Genomic DNA, 22,907 nt, shown 5'->3' with positions numbered 1-22,907 from the left:
AACCACGACCCCTACCTATCCCCAGTCAAACCCTGTTTCCTGCTTTCCTTGATTTCTTTTGCCTGGCTGCGACATGATGATGCACCTTGCTTTCCTGAAAGGGCAAGAGGTACGTGTATAAACCTCTGATATTGCAGAAGGCATGAGTCACATCTGTTGCCCCACCCTCTTGCCTCCAACCCCACCCCCACCTGGCCTATGGCCCCCAAAAGGTTATCCACTAGGGAATGTGGCCCTCAAACGAAACAAAAAAGGGGGAAAAGGTTCCTCGGCCCTGATGTATAAAGCATCACACAGAAAGGGAAAGGAAGCAAAGTTTCAAACAGATACAACAGGTGACAATATCCTATGATGTGGCTTCATTGTGCCACATGACTATTGAGGTGTGTTTTTTTTTATTATTATTATGTATTCGGTATTTTTATATTGTGATTTTATCTTGTGAACCACCCTGAGACCTGCAGGTACTAGGGCGGTATAAAAATTTAATTAATAATAATAATAATAATAATAATAATAATAATTATCCGTAGATGATGATGCATACATTGCCTGGAATGAGAGTCATCATGTTGGATTTCATAACCAACCTATTTTTGAAAAATTCAAGATTTCAGCTGCTGCGGTTCATGAAGTAGGGGGGCGTCTAAATTTAGCGAGGTTTATCACTTTTTAAATTTTGCTTTCAATCTGAGTTTGAGGCCCAGAGGCATTTGGGGAAACTGAGTTTCTCTGGCCAAGCCTTCAAAGACCTTCCTGGTTTGTTGCCAACAAAGTATCTTTAGTACTTGAGTGCTTTGTCGATGCTTGCTTTATTATTTGCAATAGCCAAGGAAGAGAGCGCAGCTCAATCACCAAATGTACTTTGCATTAGAGAGTAACAGACAAAGTAGGCTACAATGCTTTCATCCTTACTGTTTCAATGCTGGAACATTCTACTGATTTCAACTGAGTCGGGGTGGGAGTGGGAAATAATCAGGTGCAATATGCTAGATCATACTTGAAATTCATTCAGAAAATTACTGGCTAACCAAGGCTGCAGACAAACATAACACTATTGGTGCAGCGAGGCTGCTCCAGAAGTGCAATTAGGACATTCTGTTCAAACAAATGATTCTTTCCAGGGATTGGGACAGAGACAACTAGTTCTGAGAGTTTGTTATAGGAGCCATCTATGCATTGCAGAATGGCAGGTTGCCTGTGATACTGTATACTGAAACCTACCACCCCCCCCCACGTCCTTGGAACATTTTGGTAACTCTTAAATTTAGCTTTTGCTTTTTTTGTCCCAGTCATACCTGCCAAGTTGCTGTCAGAGAAATAAGGGACCGGGCGGAAATAGCAGGCCGGAAGTAGCGCTGCCGCCATTTTGGAACTGGGCGGAGCATGCTTAGAAGTGACTTTTGATGCTGCTTTGCCCAGTTCCAAAATGGCCGCCGCGCCAGAAGTCGCACTGCAGCCATTTTGGAACTGGGCAAAGCAGCATCAAAAGTCGCTTCTGAGCATGCTCCGCCCAGTTCCAAAATGGCCACCACGCCAGAATAAACAGGGGAAAAAAAATCCATTTTTTTCAGCTAGGAACAGCTGGAAAAACGGGGATTTCCCGGGGAAAACGGGAGACTTGGCAGCTATGGTCCCAGTGTAAGAAAAGGAGGAAGAGGACAAATGCTGAACTAAATAATTCTAAAAACAAAAGTAAAAAAGCATGTGAGAGGCAAGGTTGCCGACTCAACATTTAAATTTCGGGGTTGTACACCTGCCAATTGCATTGCAAAAGGGGGAAGCCAGGTTTGCCATGTGGGAAAACAATTTGCCGCAACTCCTGTTTCATTGTTATGTTTGCATGCAGCCTTAAAATCCCAGTCAATTTTCCACTTCAACTGCTGTGGGATTTCATGACTTCCTGAAGAAATAAACTGGTTACAGAGCATCTGCAAGATCTAAATCGGGGGACATTGGCTGTTTGGGATCTGGCGTTCTTATGATTGGTTCATCGAAGTCATAGGGAGGAAAAAAAAATGGGAAGCCATAACTAGGATCTTGAAGGGCTATAATAGGTTTCCACAATTTCCCTGGACACTTAGGAGCTGGTGGTTCTGGCAGATCTGGTAAAGGTTCGAACAAAGAAGGTGGAGCGCCATTGCTGTCTTGTGGTGTCTCAACTTCCTCTTGTTGAAGCACGTCTAAAGTAGGTAGCTCTTCTTGCATTTCAGCAGCTGGTATAAGTGTAGTTTTGTCTTCATCAGATTCTTCAGAAGAGTTGTTTTTCGGCTTGCTTTTTGGCTTTTTAAGGCTATGTTTGTGGCTGTGTCCATGTTTGTGGCTGTGTCCATGTTTGCTGCCAAAGTCTAGGATACAAGCCCCACTCGGTTCACCTCTGTTTGTTTCTGTGATGAGGGCTAGACCAGCACTTCGGAATGGGGTGTAACCTGGAGGCCTCCTCATAAGCTGAAAAGCCATCATAATGTCTTTAATTACCGGGAGGTGCTTAAAATGGACCAACACATCCCGAGAGTCAAGATTGCGTAATAACATACAAGAATTAGACTTAACTATTAAAATATGTCCTAGTTACAGGCAGGTAGCCGCGTTGGTCTGACGTAGTCAATACAAAATAAAAAAATTCCTTCCAGAAGCACCTTAGAGACCAACTAAGTTTGTCATTGGTATGAGCTTTCATGTGCATGCACACTTCTTCTTCAGAAGTGTTCATGCACAAGAAAGCTCATACCAATGACAAACTTAGTTGGTCTCTAAGGTGCTACTGGAAGGAATTTTTTTATATTTTATTAAAATATGGTGAAATGTAAATTGGAAACTGACATTCGGACCATGCTGAATCCAGGACCTCCCCCCACCCCCACGCCCCAATAATGAACTTTCTGGAAGTTAAATAAAAAAATTCCTCCAGTAGCACCTTAAAGACCAACTAAGTTTTTATTTTGGTATGAGCTTTCGTGTGCATGCACACTTCTTCAGATAGATGCATGCACACGAAAGCTCATACCAAAATAAAAACTTAGTTGGTCTTTAAGGTGCTACTGAAGGAATTTTTTTATTTTACTTCGACCCAGACCAACACGGCTACCTACCTGTAACCAGTTTCTGGAAGTTGTTCTGATCTTTGAGGGCACAGCTCCACTTCAGGCTTAAAACTGGTTTAAAAGTCATTCCCTCAGCCCAGACAGGGGTCTACTGAACTGCAGTTCTATGAGGGGAGTTCAGGATTTCTAACAGAATCCTCACTAAACTGCAAATCCAAGTATTCTATGGGAGAAGTCATGGTGAATATTAAAATTATGAGGTTGCAGCAACAGATGTGCCCAGAGTGACTAGACTCTAGGGGCGGCTCCAAAACCTCTAAAGCATAACACCACCCCACCACCCCATTATTGTGTTGCCTGTACCTGCATGCCTGGTTTCCTCAAGGGCTGGTTTCCCTCTGTTTCCTACAATGGCACACAGAAAAGCAAGTCTCTCAGATACATTGGGCTAAGAGCATTAAGTCTTATAGGCCAAATGCAATCAACATCTTGACTGGAGCTCTAAAGACTAGAAGAACTAGCATGGGAAGTGGGCTGTTGTCTCTCTCCAGTCTGTACCAAACCAAACCTTCAAGCCAGCTTCCTGCACCTTGATGTCCTTTGGATATTGTTGGACTCCCAACTCCCATCAGCAACACCAGCTGTCCGCAATGACGAGAGTTGTACTCCAACCAGATGCCTTCTGGTTGGACAAGACCGTTCCAAGTTTATCTGGCTCGTTATTATTTCCATCTCTTACCTGCTCTTAATCTAGGGAGAGGTTACAGCAATTTAAAATTCAATATTAAAAACAGCAGTGCCTCATCTTTAAACTCTATCACCTGGGATAGGGGTATTCATATGACAAAATGGGTTGATGGCCCATCTAAGAGGAATCTTGGGCCTGGGCAGACAGAAGGTGAGGTGACAGGAAAAGAGAGTCTTGAGCAAAGTGAAGAAGGGGGAGAAGAAAGACTGGGATCCATCTTGGGCAGGTTGGCTGAAGGCTGGCTGGGACAGATGCCTTGGGCTCCAGGGCATAGCTGCCAAGTTATCCCTTTTTTAAAGGGATTTTCCCTTATGTTGAATAGGCTTCCTCTCGAGAAAAGGGAAAACTTGGCAGCTATGCTCCAGGGCTGCACTGCTACGGGGAACAAGCCCCTCTTGAAATGACCATGCTGCAATATCTGGACTCCCTCCTTGCAAACAGAAGCTGTATATAGGTGAATAAACCATATTTCTTAAAGCTACGACAGTATCTGCTGTGTCTCAATTCTCCAAAGGAACACAGAGCCTGGGTGAGTGTCTGGAACCCCCTGGACTTTTGCTACCACTCAGCAGAGTGGCGCTGGTTTTGTAACAATATGGATTTTCATACCTCCTGAGGTTGCTCACCACATTTCAATTTGGGTTGGATTTCTGACGTCCATGGTCTCTCGTAAATAGATGCATAGCAGTGCAACCGTCTCTGTAGCCAAAACAAGACAGAGCAGTGACACATCTCTAGTCGAAGGTTATCATGAAATACAAACTGTGGCAATTTATTATAGTTGGGAATGCTATTGTGAAAGCTTGTGGCATTTTCTTTTCTGTATTTTTTTTAAAAAATAAAACAACACTTTTTCATTTATAAACAGTTGTGCTGGGTTTTCATGTGAAGTGGAATAAAATTTATTAAAGTTAAGGCCAAAACCAAACACAAATTAAGGCAACAAATTTTAACTGAATTAAATATTACCTAGCATTCAGGTCTAACCAGGGAACTAAAGAAGTTTAAATCAAAGTGAATCAGGAATGAACTTCTCAAAAATTAAGAATACAAATAACCACATGGATCTGCAATATTCCCACCCACATAATAATAATAATAATAATAATAATAATAATAATAATAATAATTTATTTATACCCCGCCCATCTGGCTGAGTCTCCCCAGCCACTCTGGGCGGCTTCCAATCAAATATTAAAACAAATTTGCAGCCAAACATCCAAAATTTAATTAAATTAAAAATTAAATTTTAAACATCCAAATTTAAGATTCATTTAGCAGATTGAAATAAAATATTCATCTTAGAACCTCTCCCAGTAACTTACACTGTCTTCTGTAGTCTGACAATCATCAATCAATTTCGGGACAATGTGCTTAGAGCAATTTGTCTCCTTAATTTGAAAGTGAACTCGGTATATTATTCCAGCCACAACCTGAAATTTAAGGAGAAAGATGACCAGGAAAAACACGAGTAAAGGGGAATGGATGTTGTAGAGCGCACTGTGAATACTTAGTATTGTTATATTTAAAAACAGCGTGGAGATTGGCAGGATAGCGTTGAGATGGCACACAGCTCATGTTTGGGAGTGAAGCCTTCATGCAGTTGAAGTGCAGCCTCAAAACCCAAGTCAGGGCTTTTGCACAGAATGGGTTGAGCAGTAGGGGCATGTCTTGCATGAAAATTACTATCCCATCTGGCTTAATGTAAATATTCTCATGTGGTCTAGCAGTTAGGAATCCTGGTTTTTTTTTACCCAAGTGGTCCAGGTTTGACTCCCAGTATGGGGAAGTCTGAATTCTGGGGAAGGGCTGCAGCTCAGTGTGATGGCTTGCCTGTTTTGCATGCAGAAGGACCCAGGTTTCATCCCTGACGTCTCCAGGTAGGGCTCAGATTGTCCCGTGCCTTAAACCCTGGGGAGCCACCGCCAGCCACTGTAGACACCACTGAGCTGATGAATCGTTGGCCTGATTCAGTAAAAGGCAGCTTTCTCCGTTCCCATAAGGGACAGACAGGTGGGGCTCATCAACCTGGGAAGGTAGCCCTTCTACCGTGTTTCTCCTAAAATAAGACACGTCTTATATTCATTTTTCCTATAAAAAACCACATCGCGGCTTATTTTCGGGGGATGTCTTTTTTTTTAATTAAGCATGGTACAGCATTGTTACCTTAACTATGGTACGGGGCTTTCTTGCGCCGCCCGCTGAGCCCACTGCTGGGTCCCTGGGCTTGACGCGGTGCGGCGTGGCGTGGCTGGGGCTGCTGCCGGCTCCTGCCGGCTGCTGCGGCTTTGTGCGCCGCCCGCTGAGCCCACTGCTGGGTCCCTGGGCTTGACGCGGTGCGGTGCGGCGCGGCGCGGCTGGGGCTGCTGCCGGCTCCTGCCGGCGGCTGCGGCTTCGCGCGCCGCCCGCTGAGCCCACTGCTGGGTCCCTGGGCTTGACGCGGTGCAGTGCGGCGCGGCGCGGCTGGGGCTGCTGCCGGCTGTTGCCGGCTGCTGCGGCTTCGCGCGCCGCCCGCTGAGCCCACTGCTGGGTCCCGGGGCTTGACGCGGTGCGGCGCGGCGTTGCTGGGGCTGCTGCCGGCTCCTGCCGGCTGCTGCGTCTTCGCGCGCCGCCCGCTGAGCCCACTGCTGGGTCCCGGGGCTTGAAGCGGTGCGGCGCGGCGTTGCTGGGGCTGCTGCCGGCTCCTGCTGAGTCGGGGGTCACCTCTCACCGGGTCCTGCTGTGTCGGGGGTCGGCGAGCGCTGCGCCTCTAGCCGCGTCCCGCTGTGTCGGGGCTTCCTGCGGCTCGCGCTACACCGCTCGCTGGGTCCCGCTGGTTCGGGGATTGGCACAGCGCGCTGTTGCCGGCTCTCCTGGGTCGGCCCTCGTGGGGTCCTGCTTGGTCTGGGCTCAGCGCACTGTCCTGCTGGTCGGCTCTCGGGAGGTCCTGCTGCAGCTCTTGCCGGCTCCTGGTCAGTCTGGACTCCACGTGGGACACGCTGCTGGGTGATTTGGTGGGGCAGGAACATCCGTTTCCGGGCGCTGACAGGAAACTTCCTTTTCCTTTTCCTCTTCCTCTTCCTCTTCCTTAGCGCCATCCCGACCTGCCCCCCCCGCCTTATTTTCGGGGGATGTCTTATATTTATTCTTCTAATAAAAAGCCTGACATGGCTTATTTTTGAGGGCCGTCTTATTTTGGGAGAAACACGGTAGTAGGAAAAAACTGACTCTAAAGCTCCTCTGCCTTGCAGGATATCTTTGGGAGAAGAAAGGGCTAAGGCAGGGGTCAGCAAACTTTTTCAGCAGGGGGCCGGTCCACTGTCCCTCAGACCTTGTGGGGGGCCGGACTATATTATGAAAAAAAATATGAACGAATTCCTATGCCCCGCAAATAACCCAGAGATGCATTTTAAATAAAAGGACACATTCTACTCATGTAAAAACACCAGGCAGGCCCACAAATAACCCAGAGATGCATTTTAAATAAAAGGACACATTCTACTCATGTAAAAAATGCTGATTCCCGGACTGACCGCGGGCCGGATTGAGAAGGCGATTGGGCCGCATCCGGCCCCCGGGCCTTAGTTTGGGGACCCCTGGGCTAAGGCGTAAACCCTAAGGCAGTTGGATGGCGTCTTGTATGCCTCCTTCCTGCAACTCCTGCAGCCAAGCTGGTGCCAAAGGTATTGCTCTGCTTTCCTTTGGAAAACACCAGCGAGGCTGAGAAGGGGGTCCTGGAAGTTGAGAGGTGGGTCTTTTAGTCTGGGCAGCCCAGGGCCTCCATACACACTGCCCAGGCTTGTGCCCCAGGCATAGCTGCCAAGTACCCCGTTTTCTCCGGGAAAACCCTGATTTTACTTACCTTTTCCCGGTGGTCCCCCGTATCACTTCGTCTCCCGTTTCTCTCCGTTATTTTCTCCTGCTGGCGGCCATTTTTTCCTTTCCGATTTGCCTTTCCATGGGCACCAAAAATGGCCACCGCCGGCTTCAAAAGTCGCATCTACGCATGTCCGGAAGTGCATAGACGCGACTTCCGGTGTCGTCGTCGGCCATTTTTGGTGCCCATAGAAGGGCAAAGCGACACCGGAAGTTACGTCGACGCAACTTCTGGTGTCACACGGCTGCCGGTCCCGGATTCTGCAGTCCGGGACCAGGGAGGCCGATTTGGTGTTGCTAACACAGCAAAAACAACACAGGGGGCAGCGGTTAAGAGTCATCAGTCCCTGCAGCCACAGCAGGCACTGTGATTCCTCAGCAGTTTGACTCCACCCCCAGAGGCGCACCCCATTGTCTCGAGATAGACTGAACAGTTCATCCCAATGTGAGTCAGCTTTCTTAAAATATTACATTGAAACATAACGGTAGCAACAGAGAGTTCAGACCTGGCTTGAAGCTTCTGTAACGTTTTCAATTTTGTAATAGAAATCACCACCACATCGCAAGTTGTATTTCTCCAGGGCAGCTGCCAGTGGCTCCTTCAGTTGTGGGCTGTCTGTTGGAATACGTTGAGGGCAACCAGGACAAACAGCACCAGAAAAGGTTTTCTTTTCTGTAAGTAAACGAACAAACTAAGTAAAACAGGTTGGATTTCACCCAAATCAAATAATTTTCAGAACGAAGACCCCACTGCAAGCAGCACACATAGCTGAGCACATGCCACGGCCACATTCTATTGGTTACCACAGAACACTTCTTTCAAGCCTAATTTCAGCGGGGAGAGCTGAGGGAGCCCAGAGGAAGCTATAGAAGGCCTACGTGGGCATGGGCACTGCTGCCATAGCTACGCCAAAGAGGCTATGCTTTGGTCTCTCATCTCCACCTTGTCTTAAGTAAGCTGAGCCTGCATTCTGTCCTCCGGTCACCAGGGGGCACTGTTTCTCACTTGTCTCTTTGGCCCATAAGAATTAATGCCAGGTTCCATGTGACACAGCACTGTGGCCCAAACAGAGCCAAAAAGTGCCCTACCTTTTTTGCCCCCCCCCACGTAGAGATGATGAATACGTACTAACTTCAACCCCCCCCAATCTTTATAATACTGCAGTTACAAACCTCGAAGGATGCACTTCTGATCAGCATGCACAAGCTTCCCTTTCCAGTCCACAAAGGCATCAACTACACAACTAGCTATGTGCTGGAGGGGCGACAGAAAGCAAAAAGAAGACAAGGTGAAGTTGTCATTAAATCCTGAAAATAAAAGCAAATGCTGTGTGTTGGCCGCTACATCTCGAGCTTTGCTCTTCTTTTTGATGTCCTGATGTGGTCCTCTTGGTTGAGTTGGAAAAGGAGAAAGGGAATCCCCAGATGTTAAGGACATAGCACACCTCCCTCCCCATTCCCATTCCTTTTTTAAATATTCATAGGGCAGCAGGGATAGAAGAGAAATTTGATTCGGTTCACCCTCCTAAATTTGCAGTGTCTGAAACAATACATGAACCAAAACACCGCCTTCAAAATTCACACTTCTTTGAATTTTGCAGTGCAGTTCTCCAGACAAGCAATGTGTACAAAACTGCATATACTAAGGCAAAGTGTGCTTAAAATTGATATATTACAAACAATTACAAACAATAACATACAAAATGGCGTTAAATTAGGGGGAAATTGGTTTGCAAAAATAAGGTAATATTGTATACAAAACTATGTACATGAGGAGAAACGGGCACTAAATTACTGATGAAATTTCATTAGAATTAAGCTCGGTTCTCATAGTCAAATCATAACCCGTAGTTTAGAAGCTGACCAGAGGCACCTCATTCCATTTTTCTGCCATGGGTGGGACTTTAAGATCTGCTCAGTGTATGTTCGACTCCCACATATGGGCGCCTGGAGGGATGAATTGCAATTAATATACCCTCTCCTACCCTCTCATGACCTCGCTTCTGTTTCGGAGTTCTTTTGATGTCCATTGCTTCCCTAGAGGCTTAGGTTCAGCTGGGCGGTTCCTTAAGAAAGTTGGGTAGGCAATAGACATAGTTGTTCGGGGGGGGGGGGGGAGAGGTGAGAACAGTACCATGCTTTCATTATGATAGGGGTTAGGGTTACAATTAGCTCTCATGGCTAACAGCTCTTCCTATCCATTCCCCTTTCTTGTCTACCCCAGCAGTGGGGAATCTGAGAGCCTTCAGCAGTTATCGGACTTCAGGTTCCATTAGCTGCAGCCATCCTGCCTGATGGACAGGGATGATGGGAGTTGTAGTCTGGAGAGCTGCAGCAGTTCCCCACCCCTGCTTTACAGGGTCTCCAAACAATGTTCCTGATCCACATTCCCTCCGATCCCCTGTAATCTGGCCTGGACCACTGATGGGGGAATTGGGAGGCAGAATCGCAGAGCAAGAACAAGCAAATCAGCTGTTCTTTCTAACTCAGAGGTTCCTCTAACAATGCAGTAGCTAGTAAATTCCTGGCTGGAATATATATATATATCCACTCGAAACATCCCTCCCCTGAACTGCATTGCAGATATATATGCTTTAAAGGATCATTTAACAACTTCCTTTTTATGGAAATATTTGCCTGGAGTTAAATTGGTTGCTGTCTTAATCTTTTTATTTCTTTTGGCAACTCTTCCAGCACAGCTCTCTTTGCCAAGAGGAGAAACAGAATGAATTAGACTGCTGTTTCCTGAAGTGCTTTTGGCTGCCCAGCCAAATACAGTATCCCCAGAGGAAGCTACCGTCTAGGTAGGAGCTAGACAGGACTTTAGTTCCCACTTTTGCTATAATGTTGTTGCAGCCCCGGGATCCCACCAGACTGGTGTTCTTTTTGCAGGTGGGCTCTGCAACACGTCATTGACACAATAATAATGCATTCAAGGTGGATTTATAGCGAAGCATCCACACATCATTCTGCTTTATTACTTGTTCAGCGATGCTAGCCTAACGTTACTGCAATATTGCAGTCTGGAAGGGCAATATTTGCAGTATAGCACAACAAAACCGGGGTGGGGTGGCGGAACTAGAACACTCGTGGTCTGAAAAGATACAGGACTTCAGCAGGAAGCTATGGGACATGTACGGATTAGAAACAAAACAGTATGTCCACCTTTGCAGGTGCAAACAGTATTGAAATCTTTTTTTTTATGTTTACGTTCTCATGAAAATTTAACAGCATCTCACTGCTAATTTCTTCCAGTGTGCACATTTCTGCAAAGCAATTTCCCCATGTGTAATGTGTAATACATGCATACATTTATATGCACTCTTTTACCCTAGTATATGCATTTTTGCAGTGCTTTTTTCTGGGGGGGAGGGTGGGCGGGCGACGCAGGGATACAGATACCCCTGAACTTTTTGTGAATCTTTGTGCTTTTGTCCATTTCCTGTATTTATTCTTCCCAATTTGAACCATAAAATGGTGATTTTCTTGAATCAAAATGAGAGTACCCCTGAACATTTTTTTAAAGAAAAAAGCACTGCATTTTTGTATACATTACTTGACTGGAGAGTTGCTTTGCAAAATTCAGAGAAGTGTTAGTTAATTTCAGTATACGACTGTGTTTTGGTGCACGTATTGTTTTGGAAAGTGCTGATTTGGTAAGTTCACCTTTAAATGTTGTGAACTTCCCAGGGATCTATGAATAAAGAGTGGTATAAAAAAATTAAGTAATAAAACAATAAATTAATTAATAAAAGAAATACCAGCTGAATTGAATTTTTCCTCCATCCCTAGGTTTGGTTCAAGAAAAGAAAAAGAAACTCCTTCCTGAACTGGTTTGTCTGCTCTGGTTCCCTGGAAATTCTGTTCACAATCTCCCTCATACATTACAAAGGTTGAGAGTGAGGTTAGGGATGGAAGGCCAACCTCAGGTACATCAAATCCTATCACATTTCTATGCACTCTATATTTTTTCTGCTGGTTACATACAATCCTATCTGTCTTTGTCCTGCTTCAGACTTATATCCCAAATTCTATGTAAATCAAATATGCACACTGTATGCAATTTTCAAAAATGCTAATTTGTCCAATTTGTATGGTTCATTCATCCATTGGTTAATGTACGTTTGGTGATTCTAACATTTTGAGGTGTTTTCTGCACAAAATTCTGGAACCCTTCTTTATTCCAGAATAAACAGAGAGGTTCACTTACGCCTTGAGGAAGAGCTTCGCATTCTGAAGTCAAATCTGTAAATTCAGCCTTGGAACAATTTGTCTCTCTGGCCAAATACTCGAAATTATACTTCCATCCAGCCACCACCTGGAAGAAACATTTAGGAGAGGTTGCAAATGACTCACAAAAGTTCCCCTACAGCTCACGGGAGATGGAGGTTCTGCTGAGCTTCTGGGCTGGAGTTCTCAAAGTCACGAGGGGCAATGCACATCTCTTCCCATGCTGGACCTTCTGATGCAGTGGGGACCATTGGGGGTTACTCTGTGGGCAATTCCCACTCCTCCCATTATTTTTCCTCCAAGTCCACAGTCTTGCTGGAACAAATCTTGGGTTGGGGTAACTGGCTAAAATGTTTTAAAATGTTCTAATTTTGGTTCCTCTGTTTTGTTTTTGTCGGGTTGGTGTTGGTTAGCTGTTTAGTTGAGGTTGGCGGTTACTTTAATTTGGGTATAACTGTAAACAGTCTATTATTATTATCACTATTATTGTTGTTATTATTGTTATTGTTGTGGTTAATTGATGTTCTCTCTCTCTCTCTCTCTCTCTCTCTCTCTCTCTCTCACACACACACACACACACACACAGTCGTACCTTGGAAGTCGGATGGAATCCGTTCTGAAAGTCTGTTTGACTTCCAAGACGTTCGGAAACCAAAGCGTGGCTTCTGATTGGCTGCAGGAAGCCCTTCCAAAAGAATGTTCGAAAACCAGAACAGTCATTTCCGGTTTGTGGCGTTTGGGAGCCAAAACGTTAGAGAACTAAGCTGTTCAAAACCAAGGTATACAACCGTATATGTTGTAAGCTGCCCACAGTCAGGGCTGTCTCTAGGCCCGGGTCCGGTGGCGTGGGGAACCAGGGCACCAGGCCACCAGGGGCGCCGCTGCGCCCGCTGCGCCCGCTGAGAAGCGCGGTGGAGGCCGCCCCAGGCGCGCCGGATGCATCCCTAGGTGCGCCTCTCAGCTGTTCAGGCCACTCTCCGGAAGCGCGCGGGCCTGGGGTTGCCTCCACCGCGCGCAGAGGCATCACAAGGGGGGGCGGACAGCGCCCCCTGCCCCAGGGCCAGCCCTACGTTTCCCCGTTTCCCAGCGCGGCGGGTGGGTGGGTGGGTGCTGGAGGGATCCGCCGCGCCAGGGCGCCAGCCATGCTTAAGACGGCCCTGCCCACAGTGGCTGGCGAAACACAGCCAGATGGGCAGGATATAAATTTAAAAGTTGTTATTATTATTGTTGTTATTATTATTGTTGTTGTTGTTGTTATTATTATTATTATTATTATTATTATTATTATTATTATTATCCCCTGAAGAGGGTGAGGCAGACCCTGAGGTCATGACACCAGTGTATGGAGACCCAGATGATGCCAAGGGCCGCATGGCATTAGGTTCCCCCCAGACATATACAAACCTGACGCTGGGCTTTCACTATCTCTCCAGCTTTGAAAAGGTTTGGCATGTTGCTCTGGTTGTTATGTAGCTGTATGGCGTATCTCACAATGGGCAGCAGCTCCAAAACCTTGGTGGATATGGTTTGCCAGCAACCTAGGCATCCGGCATGTGTCCTGTTCACCTTCTCTGGGGCTGAAGAACAAGCAAAACAACAACAGCACTATGCCAGCTTCGGTAAGCTGCAAAGCTCCAGCTCCATTGCCCATTGCACAAGCTGGTATAATGCAGAAAGAAAGAAATTTCCTGGGGGGAATAGATGTTTTGCAGGGTGGGGGAATAGCAGTTGAGGTAAGACATTCACAGTAGAAGAACAAAAATAAGAAAAATGTTAAACCCTCTTCCCTCAGTGCTATGGGTCCCAGTCTAATTTAGGGTTCCCTGTGGCTGCTTTTAATCGAAATTTAAATAGAAGCGAGAGCCCCGTTCTTCAAAATGTAGGGCGCCTCCAAACCTCCCTTTTATTGCACATTAATGATGATTTGTGCTCATGATGGTATCTCGGTGGTCATACATCACCCCACTTTTGCACCTGCAAAGCCTTAGGGGTCAATGCTTAACTTGCAATCGGTGCACATCCTACAATGTCCTGCTGAAATCCCGTGACATTTCATACTGCAAACTTTCTGGCTTTGCCCTGCGTTTGTTGCACTATAGTGCCTCCCAACAGCAGTGATGTGGTAGCTTTCAGGACGCATAGCAGAAGAACTAATGATGCAGAATCAACCGACCATTAATGTATTATTTGTGCACTTTTGCCTTATTGTAATTTAAATAGGCATGCCACCCAAAGCTCAGGTCGTGCCTCTCCAGATCTAATACCTCTATGTTTTGAAGTTGGAACCACTTTTATCCAAGCAAGGCATGCAGCCCCATAATGTAATCTTAGGTCAGGAAGACCAAATCCCCCCTTTCCTTAATATCTATCAGTAATGTATGTTTCATCCTTGGTCTACAGCCTTGCCAAATGAATTTAGAGATTTCCTTTTGCCATTTTGTTATACATCCCATATTCCCAATAATCGGAATACTTTGGAATAGGAACAGGAGTTTAGGCAAAATATTCAGCTTTACCACCGATATACGTCCCCAAAAGGACAGTTTTAGTCTACTCCAAATTTCCATATTCTTTTTTATTCCTGACCATGTATTGATATAATTGTCTTGGTATAGTTTAATATTTTTCGGTGTTAACCATATTCTTAAGTATTTCATTTTTTGGCAAAATTTCAGTTGTGTTGTTCTTTCAATCTCTGCTTTCTCTTCCCCAGTTAATTTTTTTGCTATAAGTTTAGTTTTTTTTACTATTTAATTTGAAGCCTGCCACCCTTCCATAGTTATTGATTATTTCCAGTATCTTTTTAACACTTTCCTTTGGGTTTTCTGTTGTAATTATGAGATCATCCGCAAATGCCCGAAGCTTATAGGTTTTATTTCCAAGTGTTATTCCCTTAATGTCTTTTTCTTCTCTTATTTTCTTATTTAACACCTCCATCACTAATATAAATATTAATGGCGAAAGGGGGCAGCCCTGTCTGGTTCCTTTATTTATCTCGCAGTTTTCGGTTATCTTGCCATTTAGAATTACCATTGCCATTTAGAAGGACCCCTTTGTACAGTACAGTTATAGTCCCGAGGAACAAAATGAGCATGTGAAAACACTGTTTTTGTTTCATTTTGTTTGCTGTTTTGTTATTCTTGGGCTCCTATGGGAGGCAAGGGAAAAGAAATACTACTACTACTGCTAATAAATTTATTTATGCCCTACCTTTTCAGGGACTCAAGGCAGCTTACAGATAATAAAAAACATAGGAGGTGAAGGACCAGAGGAATGAAGTTGAAGGCAGAGTCTATCGCGGGGGCTTGAACATGGCAATTTTTATTTGATTAATGCTGTGCTGCAGCATTAATCAAACTGGCAACCTCCCCTTCTCTTGGTCCCCATGGCCATGCAAATTCCTCCAGCTATTGACAACAGGGGTGCCAACTTGAATAAAATATTGTGGGGTCCCATGACACAATGCACACACACCATTTGAATGGAAATGTCCCAAAACCTGGGGAGGCAGCCCCCTCAAATATTTTATTGTGGAGGCGGAAGCCCCCACGGTCCCTAGGAGTTGGCTCCTGTGATTGACAAGGCACCCTGAATGTGGCAAATCCTATTCAATAGACTTGGAGGGCATAGCTGCCAAGTTTTCCCTTTTCTCGCGAGGAAGCCTATTCAGCATAAGGCAAAATCCCTTAAAAAAAGGGATAACTTGGCAGCTATGTTGGAGGGTACTTCTAGTTTTCACGTTTCTTCAGATGCAACGGGGAACTTTCCCAGACTTCGGAATCAGAGCTGTATTTTCCGGCGGTGCACAGCACATGTAGATTTCAGCTTTCAAAAAGGGGCCAGAAAGTGTCCCTGCAGAACGCATACAGCTACCATTTAACAGTGACAACTAGGTGTCACCATTGCCTTATAAATATGCTTGAGAACAAAGTTAGAAGACTTGCTGGTAGGTAAAAATAAAGCCAGCCAGCCATTCACAGAAAGGAGCTTAGTAGCTAAGGTGCTTGCAAGCAGTCCAGGTTCTCAGCAATCGGGGATGCATTTGCTCAGGCGCTACAACATAACTTGCCACAGCGCTGCCACACGAAGCTGGGGTTGCAGCTCCAAGTTCAGTGCTAAATGGCTTTAACCAACCGTATTGCAAATCCTCAGGCCTCATACGCATCCGATGGGCATCGATCCTTCAGATCTGGGCACTGCCTCACATCTGTCCATCTGAGAATTTGGTAGGCTTCTGCTTCAGTTGTTCAGTCCTGCCAGCTTGGCCTTCAGTTCCTAGCCTTGTTTCTTAATTACCTCAATAAACCATAAATCTAAATAAAATAAGTACATGCTGGGAAATACTAATGGGGGTCTTAGCCAGGCTTTATTCTGCCTCATGGTAAGTATTGGTAGCATAAAAGGTAAAGGCAAAGGACCCCTGACAGTTAAGTCCAGTCGCGGACGACCCTGGGGTTGCGGCGCTCATCTCGCTTTATTGGCTGAGGGAGCCGACGTTTGTCCACAGACAGTTTTTCCGGGTCATGTGGCCAGCCTAACTAAGCCGCTTCTGGCGAAAACAGAGCAGTGCATGGAAATGCCGTTTACCTTCCCGCCAGAGCGGTACCTATTTATCTACTTGCACTTTGATGTGCTTTCGAACTGCTAGGTTGGCAGGAGCTGGAACCAAGCAACGGGAGCTCACCCCGTCGCGGAGATTCGAACCGCCGACCTTCTGATCGGCAAGCCCTAGGCTCAGTGGTTTAGACCACAGCGCCACTAGACACACAAACCCCTTCAAATACACGGACCTATTGGCCAAATATCTCCATGTGGCTCATTTCTCAATTTCTATCTTGCTCCACACATACTCAAGTAACCCATCACGAAACGGGCTCCTTTTAATTTAAATAAATAAAACCAAGCTTGGGGCTTTCATCTTCTCCTGGGGAGCATTTATTTGCATTTATCAATATGGACCATTCTTCTGCCCATTCCTAGCCACTGTTTTCCTGTGTGCTAACTTAAAAGTACCGCCTACCAGTAATGTTAGTGCATTTCTGAAAAACGTTGGAACTTTTGGCAGAGTCGTCGATGTGAACTTCAGCTTTACACTCGCCGGAGTCCTACAAGGAGTGAGAAGGACAACGATGAGTGTTAGTTACTCTGTTAGTTACTGCTAGAACTGTACTGCAGAATTTGAAGAAATGAAAAATTCCGAGAAATGCAGGCCTGGGATTCTTTGGGAAGAAGGGCAGGATAGGAACTTGATACAAAGGGAAGCAGTCCCGACCAAAGAAGATGGGCAAACCAAGTTAATGGACTAGGCTAAAATGGCGAAATTAAACTGGAAAGCTCAGAAATCAAGACGACATGAAATTTAAAAAAGAATGGGAAAGGCTTATTATATATTTGCAAAAGTATTGCAAACAGGTGAATGCATTGGCAGGATTTTAAGAACACTTGTAATTATATAGTATAGGAAATTTGAGACAAAAAATAATTTGGAGTGGAAACGATATGCAGCTGAAAAGAATAAAATTAAGGAACCGGTTGGGGGGGGGGAGGTCATGAGAATCAGAGAATCCCATTTAATGGAATTGATATTGTTTTCATGTATATTTTTCTTCCTTTCTTTGTTTGTTGTTGTATTCATTATTTGTTTTTTATTTTTGTTATTTTTGTTAAAAAAGAAAGAAACTGGATACATAAAGGAATACCTGAAGAAGAACAATTAAGGCTTTGCAAGGTCCCCTCAGCCTGGCACTTTGGCTCAGCACTGACCCAGGGCCAAACTGACTCAGATCAAGCTCTCAAATCAATTTGCAGGCCAACCTTAGTGCTAATTAGGGTTTAAAACTCTGATTACACTTGTGGTCAGGAGTGGGGCAGGGGAAGAAGATGTGGCTTCACTTCCCCCACCCACAACTTTATTTACAGTTTTAAAAGCTTGATTGAACATGTGGTTGGGTAGGGTTGCCATATTTCAAAAACTGTTGACCTTCTTTGGGTGATTTTAAGTTTTTGGAGCTGTTTCTGCTTTTTCCACCGTGTTGTCAAGAATTTTCCTGACGTATGGCAAGCCTATGATTGGGAGCTGGGGAGGGGGAATCACACTGCAGAGAGCAGGATCATACCTTTCAATCACCAGCTGGTGAGTAGAGGGTTCAATCCTGCTGGGTGTTGCTTTGCCAGTTCCCTGCGGCAAATACTGCAGAGGCTGTTTGTCTCTCCTTCTCCCCTCCCACCCAACTGCCTTGCCTTTTGGCAACCCCAGATGGCTGATCGAAAGCCATCTCAATTGGATTAAGCTGGGCCCCAGATCAACCTGATCTGGTGCGGGATTAGGGCTTCAGCTAAATCAGGGGCAGAGCCCTAATTTTAAGAACAGAATGTTGGACTAGATAGGCCACTGGCTTATCCAGCAGAGTCTTCTTATATTTTTATGGCAGCTAGACTGGTGACTGGGAGAGGCCACCGAGACCATATAACACTGGTCCTGAAAGACCTACATTGGCTCCTAGTACGTTTCTGAGCACAATTCAAAGTGTTGGTGCTGACCTTTAAAGCCTTAAACCAGGCTTCCTCAACCTCGGCCCTCCAGATGTTTTGAGACTACAATTCCCATCATCCCTGACCACTGGTCCTGCTAGCTAGGGATCATGGGAGTTGTAGGCCAAAAACATCTGGAGGGCCGAGGTTTAGGAAGCCTGCCCTAAACAGCCTTGGTGCAGTATACCTGAAGGAGCGTCTCCACCCCCATCGTTCAGCCCGGACACTGAGGTCCAGCGCCGAGGGCCTTCTGGCGGTTCCCTTGTTGCAAGAAGCCAAGTTACAGGGAACCAGACAGAGGGCTTTCTCGGTAGCGGAGGCTGCCCTGTAGAACGCCCTCCCATCAGATGTCAAAGAGATAAACAACTATCTGACTTTTACAAGACATCTGAAGGCAGCCCTGCTTAGGGAAGTTTTTAATGTTTGATGTTTCATTGTGTTTTGATATTCTCTTGGGAGCCACCCAGAGTAGCTGGGGAGACCCACCTAGATGGTGGGGTATAAATAAATAAATTATTATTATTATTATTATTATTATTATTATTATTATTATTATTATACAAGTTAGGTCATTTTAGTTTAGAAAAGTGGACTGAATAAAAATATTTCCCCATCTATTTACCGTTGACTTTTAACTGATGTTTCAAAATTATTTTATGGCCCTCTATTTTATTATTGTTTCACGGTGTGTTCAAACATCGCCTCAGTTGTCTTCAGGCAGACTGTGTGTAAATGGAAAAATAGGTGCATAATTTAGCGTTGATATTTGGAGCCGATCTAGCCAACTACTTCTTTGGAAACTATCATTTGTTGATGTTCTCACCCAGAAGTAATCCAAGTAGGCGTTTCTTTACCCAAAATGATATCCTGAGGTGATTTGTTTCCGAAAAGGATTAATCTCACATTGAAAGTTAGTTGAGAGCACGTGATAAAGGAAAATTGATCGTATAATGGATCAATGCTGCAAATGTGGCTCTTTTTTTAAAATCCATTGTGGGCGGCTTATTTTTTAAAAAAGATTAATGTTTGCTGGAGAACTGCTTAGCCGTAATTCACGAATGAATGACAAAATACTTGAAGCAGGGATAATCTTGCTTAGTTATTTGAAAAATTATGTGGACAAGTCTGAGGTAGTGCTAATGGCAAATACATTGATCCCTGTAAAGATGGAATTAGCATGGAAATGAGTCTCTGGGTTTTCCAGCAGTAAATATATCAATAGTAGCACCACAATCTAGCAGTTGGTAGGATTTTTTTGCTCATGTGGATCAGCTTTTTGATGTACACAAGCCCTTGTTCCACACTGAGCTTCCCTTAGGTTGGTCAATGCAAGGAGAAAAAGCTAGACTAGATGGCCCTCTGGCCGGATCCAGCAGGCGATCCTCTTCCGTTTCCATCTTGGATACTGCTCTTATGTCGTATGTGTCCTTCAGATGCTTGTGAGTTGTACATACAAGCAAAGGGTCATACACATTGTAACTTGTATGCTTGGGCAACCAACACAATTTCATCATTGGAATCCCTGTCGGTGTGATCTCTACCCAGAGCACATGTTCTGCGTAAAGCATTTCCACTCCTGTATACCCTCCAACATCCTGCTGATCAAAATCGGGACGCTTGTTTTTTTTGGTCTCCAGTTTTCGTGGAAACCAGAGGATTCCTTCGAGAACATGAAACACCCAAAAAACGATAGCCTTTTGGCCCGGCACTCTGGCACAAATCAGCTGACTCGCACCACAGCATGGTGACCAAAAAAAAAATGGGTGTTTTTTGGTCCGATCAAATCAGAAGCCAGGACGGCTCCTGTAATTCTGGGATGTCCCTCTCAAATCGGGACTGTTGAGGGGGTATGCTCTTGTATCTGTTGCCCTCTCCTGTAGCACCTTCCCACCCTATTTGTGCTAAATTATACATACATTTTAGAGAGAAAATATAGATACTTACTCCCTCCGATGATAGCATGAACTCGCAGTTTTGCCAGGGAGTCGCATCTCCAGCAACGCAAGAGGTTTTCTTTAGCTGATATGTCACAAGGTAATTTTGGCCAGGGCCTGGCTGAAGAAAACATTTATGTAAGTGCTCATCATTTCCACAGCGAGCCAGGGAGATAGTTTTCAGAAGGATTTCTTAATGGCTTATTAATATGCACAGCATTTTAAACGAGGCCTATTCCCCAGGATCATAAATGACCAGGCTCTTCTCTGCTAGAATCCCATTTTTCTAAAAGTGTGCAAGAAAATTTGTTTGATAGATAGTGTATTCTCAGCTTATATATATATAATTTTTAAAATTTTTAAATGCTTCTGTTCAGAATACTTCATGTTCAACCAGTGATAGACAAGTTGAAATTAGTACAGTCATATGGTACCTCAGGTTGAGTATGCTGCGGGTGCCATACTTTCAAACTTTTTGGGGTGCGAACGGCACCCCGGAATGGATTGGGTACTCAACCCGAGGTACCACTGTACACCTAAATATCCCACCTAAAGAGGGAGTTGCATAGTAAGATGAATATTTAAATCAGCTTTCTACATGGGGCCCCTCAGATGTTTTCGACCACTGATCTCCTCATCCCTGACTGAGGGCCTTCTGGCGGTTCCCTCGTTGTGAGAAGCCAAGTTACAGGGAACCAGGCAGAGGGCCTTCTTGGTAGTGGCACCCGCCCTGTGGAACGCCCTCCCATCAGATGTCAAGGAAATAACTCCGACGTTTAGAAGACATCTGAAGGCAGCCCTGTTTAGGGAAGCTTTTAATGTTTGATGCTTCATTGTGTTTTAATATTCTGTTGGGAGCCACGCAGAGAGGCTGGGGAAGCCCAGCCAGATGGGCGGGGTATAAATTATTATTATTATTATTATTATTATTATTATTATTATTATTATTCAGGAGGAAAGATGGAATAGAATGCTAAACTAAGTACTACCTCCTGGTAAACAGCAACCATGCAACTTACGGGTGGTCCTTTGAGCACTGCCACCCCTCCCCAGCACCGTCCACAACCGAGTGGAGATATTAATCAAATTGTGAGAGGTGCTTAAAAACCAGGCTAAAGGTTTAGAAAAACACAAAACTGGGTAAGCGGCTCTCCACCTTGCTGGGATTTCTGGCTTACTTGCATGGACCCACAGAACCAGACCCTCGCGTAAGTTGCAAGTTACCCGCATAAAACTCTGTGGGTGAACACTTTCTGAAGTCCGGTGTGAGCTCTATGCAGTGATAATTATTAATACAATTGAAATATTCACTAAACGGAGTCATAATTGGTGCTCATATAATTTTATACTAGTTAGAGTGCTTCAATATTAAAGAGAGAGAGAAAACTATATCAGAGGAACGACGATAGGAGAGAGAGAACATGAGCACTCCATATATATATATATATATATATATATATATATATATATATATATAGTTTTATAACACATACAGAAAAAATATAGAAAAATACAAAAAAAGACAAAGAAAAATCATAAAACAAAAAGCAAAGGTAAAAAGAAAAAATATTTCTTTAACAATATCGTATATATAATTCTTGCTCTGTTGACTTCCTCCTTCCCCCCCTTCCACGTTTCTAATTAATAACTAATATAGCACTCTCTACTTCTTAAACCATTTCTTCTTCTAGGATACTTATTATAAACATTTTCTTGATCCATTTTACCCACACATTTCCAACACTTCAAAATACCATTTGGATCTAGAAATCTTAATACTTATATTACATTTAAACTTGTTCCCTTCTTACTATATCAAAATGCTACTTCAGCCTGTTTGTACTTCCACTTCCCTTATAGTCTATTTTTAATCTTAAACATGAGCACTCCTGACTCATGAGCGATGTCCCCTCCTGCAACCGATCCCACTGATTTGTAGGAAATGTCTTCTTGTAGAACAACTTAACAGTCCTTGCATGAAAAGATTGATAATCAGAGATTATTTTTCTGCTGTTCCAGAGTTTACTTACTGTTTTCCTGGCATCAAGGATCATACTGAGCGCATATTTGTTGCCATTAGCTATGCCTCGATTCAATTCCCTCAGCGCTAGATCCACTGCATTAAAGACACCAGGATCATCGCAGTCTACATTCTGGCCTTGGAGAGGGCTGGCATGGCAGCAGCAGAAGGTGAAGGCTAGCAGAATGAAGAGTCCCATGTCCAGGCAAGGAAGAAGGTCCTGAAACCTGGGGAGAGAGAAAGGGAGAGAAAAGACTCTCCAGAAGTCTGACGGGGAAATGCCTCGCCGTGGAAGACTGGAACAGCTCTCTTTTGATTTAAGGTAATCAAGCAAAAGCAGAAAGAGGGCAGGGGGGCTTTGATGGACTCTTGTCACTTCCTGTGTACAGTGCAAACAACCTTTTGGGTTTATCCAAACATCTGCTGTTTTCTTTTTAAAGAGGCAGCCCTGCACTGTGATGACACCACGTTTGTTCACCTGCCGCTCTGGTTACAGGGCGAACCTCAGGTTGTCAGGGTCAGAACAAAGATTACCAGTTCCAGGT

General features: G+C 44.6%; 1 protein-coding gene across 2 annotated transcripts; it reads right to left on the bottom strand.

Annotated features, from left to right (window-relative positions):
* Positions 1-795: 795 nt before the first annotated feature.
* Positions 796-22,706, bottom strand: KNG1 (kininogen 1). 2 transcript variants are annotated; one of them, XM_035133680.2, is made up of 11 exons: positions 22,373-22,705; positions 20,353-20,463; positions 16,898-16,982; positions 13,282-13,454; positions 11,858-11,965; positions 8,821-8,902; positions 8,154-8,320; positions 5,118-5,225; positions 4,402-4,491; positions 3,408-3,449; positions 796-2,448 (listed from the first exon to the last, which is right to left on the bottom strand). In XM_035133680.2, the coding sequence occupies exons 1-11, from the start codon at positions 22,559-22,561 to the stop codon at positions 1,921-1,923; spliced, it is 1,683 nt and encodes a 560-aa protein (XP_034989571.1). In that variant the 5' UTR covers positions 22,562-22,705; the 3' UTR covers positions 796-1,920. The 2 variants fall into 2 exon arrangements, with proteins under 2 accessions (XP_034989571.1, XP_034989572.1); XM_035133681.2 differs by lacking the exon at positions 3,408-3,449 and having other exon boundaries at positions 22,373-22,706.
* Positions 22,707-22,907: the final 201 nt, after the last annotated feature.

This window comes from Zootoca vivipara, chromosome 5 (genome assembly GCF_963506605.1).
Source record: "Zootoca vivipara chromosome 5, rZooViv1.1, whole genome shotgun sequence".
Taxonomy (NCBI): domain Eukaryota; kingdom Metazoa; phylum Chordata; class Lepidosauria; order Squamata; family Lacertidae; genus Zootoca; species Zootoca vivipara.
The sequence above is the reverse complement of the archived record's forward strand: the minus strand, read 5'-3'. Positions and strand labels throughout refer to the sequence as shown.